Source organism: Borostomias antarcticus, assembly GCF_949987555.1.
Source record: "Borostomias antarcticus genome assembly, chromosome: 14".
NCBI classification, from domain to species: Eukaryota; Metazoa; Chordata; class Actinopteri; order Stomiiformes; family Stomiidae; genus Borostomias; species Borostomias antarcticus.
In genome coordinates, this window is record NC_140247.1 from 12652162 (window position 1) to 12657161 (window position 5000).

At 48.5% G+C, this 5000-nt stretch overlaps 1 protein-coding gene across 1 annotated transcript in view; it reads right to left on the reverse strand.

Annotated features, from left to right (window-relative positions):
• grin2ca (glutamate receptor, ionotropic, N-methyl D-aspartate 2Ca) overlaps positions 1 to 5000 on the reverse strand; it is a gene marked incomplete at both ends in the record, with an annotated part of 62738 nt that overhangs the window by 36048 nt on the left and 21690 nt on the right. The window contains 6 exon segments of the mRNA XM_084448741.1: positions 486 to 736; positions 738 to 770; positions 772 to 816; positions 1668 to 1871; positions 2194 to 2247; positions 2249 to 2260. Of these exon segments, the coding sequence (XP_084304867.1) occupies positions 486 to 736; positions 738 to 770; positions 772 to 816; positions 1668 to 1871; positions 2194 to 2247; positions 2249 to 2260 (599 nt within the window).

The following is a 5000-nucleotide window of genomic DNA, read 5'->3' on the forward strand; positions in this document are numbered from 1 at the left end:
CTTCTCTCCAACTCTCTCCATCTCTCCAACTCTCTCCATCTCTCCAACTCTCCTCATCTCTCCAACTCTCTCCATCTCTCCAACTCTCCTCATCTCTCCAACTCTCCTCATCTCTCCCACTCTATCTCTCCAACTCTCTCCGCATCCCCCAACTCTCCTCTTCTCTCCAACTCTCTCCATCTCTCCAACTGTCTCTATCTCTCCAACTCTCCTCATCTCTCCAACTCTCTCCATCTCTCCAACTCTCTCTATCTCTCCAACTCTCCTCATCTCTCCAACTCTCTTCATCTCTCTCAACTCTCTCCATCTCTCCAACTCTTCTCCATCTCTCTCTCTCTCCAACTCTCTTAATCTCTCCAACTCTCTCTATCTCTCCAATTCTCTCCATCCCCCCAACTCTTCTCATCTCTCCAACTCTCTCTATCTCTCCAACTCTCCTCATCTCTCCAACTCTCCAACTCTCTCCATCCCTCCAACCTCCTCACCTGAAGAGCGTGTCATTGGTGGTGGGCTTGACGGGGTTGTGGCAGTCGCTCTGGCCCTCGGGTATGTATCCCCTCTGCTTCCGGAAGCTCTGCGCTCCCTTGACCACGATGGCCACGCCGTCGCGAACCCTCTTCCTCAGGCTCGTCCGCCAGCGGTCCGTGATGATGCTGATGACCCCCACGGGGAAGCTGTCAGGCGGGGACACGTCAGGGTTGCCCACCACGATGCTTGGCAGGATCCAGATGTAGCCCCGGGCCCGCTAGCCCCGCGTCCGACGCCATGTGTGAACAGGTACTGGGCCTCATCGTGGGAGCAGTACACCAGCAGGATCTGGATTACAGGTCATATTACGGATTAGATTAGATTAAGGTTTGGGGTTAGATAAAGGGTAGGCTCAACGCCAGACTCGTGAGAGTTCTTTCGCTGCTACGCTATGCTACGCTATGCTAGGGTGGCTGTAGCTCAGTTGGTAGAGAGGGTCTTTCAATGATCGAATTGGTCAGTGGTTCGAATCCCAGCTCCGACTGTCCACATGTCGAAGTGTCCTTGAGCAAGATACCTAACCTCAAATTGCTCCAATGAGCAGGTTAGCACCTTGCATGGCAGCCATTGGTGTGTGAATGTGTGTGTGAATGGGTGAATGAAGAGGCCATTGTAAAGCGCTTTGAGTGCCGCTAAGGTGGAAAAGCGCTATATAAGTGCAGTCCATTTACCATTACGCTAACTACGTTGCTGCAGATGCTCTCTATGGGTCTGGGACACACAAATATGTTTTTAAAATCCAGGCAATTCATTGGTAGCGCCTAATCCCGGGAGACACCAATCAGTAACGACTTTCTGCGATCAGGCGCTTACACCCAACCTGACCCCGCCCATTTAACCTGGGCTAGCGTCTCTCATTTGCTGCTACGACCTGTCACTCTTTCAATGTTGACCTGTCGATACGCCCTCAGAACACCAGCTTGGGCGGCGATGTGGCACAGACTCTATTATGTAGCATGCGGAGCGCGGCGTTGCAACATGATATTTGGGTCTGGAGAGAGACTAGGAAAAGGGGACATGGATCAACGATGTGCTGCTACAGTATTACATGTCCTCTTATTTTACTACCTCCAAGGATCCTAAATTATGATCATTGAGCTGACTGAAAAGGGTTAGAACATGCCGGACAGCAGGATCACCTGTGCGTCGATCTGCTGGAGCAGGCGTCGCGCCCGGATGTTGTTCAGGCCGTCGGCTGACATGTCAAAGGTCAGGACATCATGCAGCTCCCACAGGAAGTAGGAAGTGTCGGTGAAGGATTTGATGTAGTCGATATACGCTTCGTACCCGGGGTACAGGCTGGTGATCACCACAAAGTTCTCCCAGTTATACTCCTCCATCACCTGCAATCAATCAATCAATCAATCAATCAATCAATCAATCAATCAATCAATCAATCAATCAATCAATCAATCAATCAATCAATCAATCAGTCAATCAATCAATAACAACATCAATTTCCCCCTGGGGGGGAATAAAGTATCTATCTATCTATCTATCTATCTATCTAACCCTAACCCTCTATCTAATCAATCAGTCAAAACATACGTAGCCCAAGAATGAAATACAATTTGTGTGGTAAAAAATTATACACAATTTTAAGGCAATAGTATAAAATGAAGACGACAAATTAAATGTGTAAAAGGTATAAAACTGAATTAAAACCTTGAATATGACGTTGACCTGCTGCTCAATGGACGCACCCAGCTGGAGAAAGGTGCGAGCCGTCACCCTGCACCCAGAGGAGAGGAGGCGGGGGGGGGGGGAGGTAGGAGAGGAACAGGGGGTGAGAGGGAGGGGAGGGTGGAGGGTGGAGGGAGGAGGGGAAGGGAGGAGGGGAGGGAGGGAGGTGGGAGTGGTGGGGGTGGGGGGGGGGGAGGGCGCACGAAGGGGGAGGAGGAGGGGAGTAACGTTAGAAGAAGGAGAGATACGGAAGGAGACGGTGGGAGAGAAGTAGAAGAAGAAGAAGAAGAAGAAGAAGAAGACCTTCAAGGTCAGTTAGGCTCATTAGTTAATGCTAATCTAACAACTGAGATTAAACCTTAGTCATTCACTTTCACTAATGTGATATGAGTTTTCCTAATGGACCATCTGGAGCAGGCCAGGGTTTCCTCAGCTGACACTGCATATGACATATCTGCAAAACGTTCTATAGACACGCACACACACACACTCACACACACACACACACACACACACACACACACACACACACACACACACCATCCAAGAACTGACCACCAGCCCACCCGGTACAGTGGTACTGTAGATAGTATTCCAGTGTTTGTGTGTGCGTTTGTGTGTGTGTGTGCGGGTGTATGTGTGTGTATGTGTGTGTGTGTGTGTGTATGTATGTGTGTGCGTATATGTGCATGTGTGTGTGTGTGTGACTACCTGCGGCATCTCTCCTGTGTGATTTATCACCTTAACCCGCGCGTCTCCCTCCCCCCCACGGCAACGGCGGCCATCATCCATACGTTTCTCTCCCCAACGCAGAGACATGGCGCCGGACACCACTCTCTTTCTCATCCCTCTCTTTTTAATCTCTCTTTTCTCCCACCTCGTGTCCTTGACCTTGGGAGAGAGGGGGATATTAGAGTCCTCGTTTTTCGTGCCGCCGGTAAACGGCATCGGTGTCGGCGGGAAGATAAAATAATAAATCACACAAAATATCTTGCATAATATTTGTCAGATGGACATAGTACCTGGAAAGTGCTTAGCCGCTCCCAAGAGGGCCCCCGAACCTACGACCTTGACTTTAAGAGCCTCATGCTCTACTGACTGAGCTCACAAGGGCAAAGTGGGCTGGTGGTACTGTAGACTTTAAATGTTTGTGGGGTTTTTTATGTCTGGGATATAATACTTGATGTAATATAATACATCTTTTCTATTCAGGTGGGAGCCCCCCCTCCTAGTTACTGTTACTATGCCCCACAAGCTAAGTTAATAAAATGTCTACAGAACAGCACATACCTGACGATTCTCTCAAGGATTTCAGACGGTATTGCCATTATTTGACAAATGCCACTACTTTGTCTAAGAGAGTTCTACAGAAAGGCCTGAAGTATTTTACACAAGGATATATCCATGAGATTTGGGTTTCGGACGGAGCAGGTGACAACATACGAGTTGATGCTAGGTGCGGAAGGCACAGACGCCTCACAAACTCCAGACTGAAACCCATCAGGACAAAATTGTGGAGTTACTGCGCATGTAAAGCAGGGTGAGTAAGTTAGTGGCATCCATTCTTAGAAAATAAGCCTGTGAGAATGATCTGCTAACTGCTAGCTACGGGCTAATTAGCTACTGTACATCAAGCACCTAATGTGTGGAGGGAGGTGTGGAGTATCGTACAGCTTGTTTTCTTATAACATTATGGTACAGCAGCCTGCAGGCCGGTTTTCTGTATTTCTGTGTTTTAAGAACCATTTTCTTCAAACTAATGTCTCATCTATGAACACAACATGGGACAAGCTTTGTTTGTGGGACAGCAGAGGCGTGGTTTTAAGAAATCAAGCAACCTTATTGGTTATTATTCTCCGCGTGATTGACAGGTCGGAATGGTCTATTGCCTATGGGGGATCGAACCGCTGTACCATTAGACCAAGTGGACATCTCTGTGATCCGAGGATGATATTGGGACTGTTAGGCATGGTTCCAACTTACCTCTACTACCCTGGAGCTACATTCTAACAGACTGTGACCAAACACCATCGGTTCGGATCCCATTGAAAATAATGAATGGTTGTTTATTGGATTGAGATTCGACCGTCTGCTCAGGGAAATAATTGCAGTTTAATTGCTCAGTACACAACAAAAACATCCTCGTAAATCACGTACAACCCCCAGTGGACCAAAGTCCTGAAGCAACTGTGATTAAAGTATAAAGTTTAAAATGACATGTATTTTACTGTTGCACTGCAAGGGCACGGTCTGGATGATCAACCTCACAACTCTTTAATGGCTTTGAATGAACACTTTTTATAGCCCACGCATGAGTGTCATTCCTCTGTTAAAATCTTAAAGACGGGTTTGAGGGATTTTTAGTGCCAACTCGTGACTCGGTATTTTGGGCTCTACAGCCCTCCATCCATCCCTGTGAGGACGCACTGGCGAGGTGGCCGCTGGAGACGAGGCGACGCACGTCCCTGGTTTCACCTCAAAACCTCCCCCGAGTAAACCCCCCCCCCCCCCCCCAAAAAAAGAGCTGACTGAGAAGACAACACGTCCGCGCACAGCGTACAACAACGCCTGAACTGACCGCTTCATTCCCAGTACCAGACAAACAGCGTTTCGTCTCGTTTTGCTATTCCAGGGATGGGCACCAGAACACTTCGTTTACAGCATTTGCAGCACTGGAGAAAGGTCTGTCTGGACTCATTACCGTTCGGGGATAGGGGAGGGGGAAAAAAATGCTGTATTTCCTTAAACCAACCACGATCGTCTTCGGCGGAGCGGTCGCTAGGTTGTCG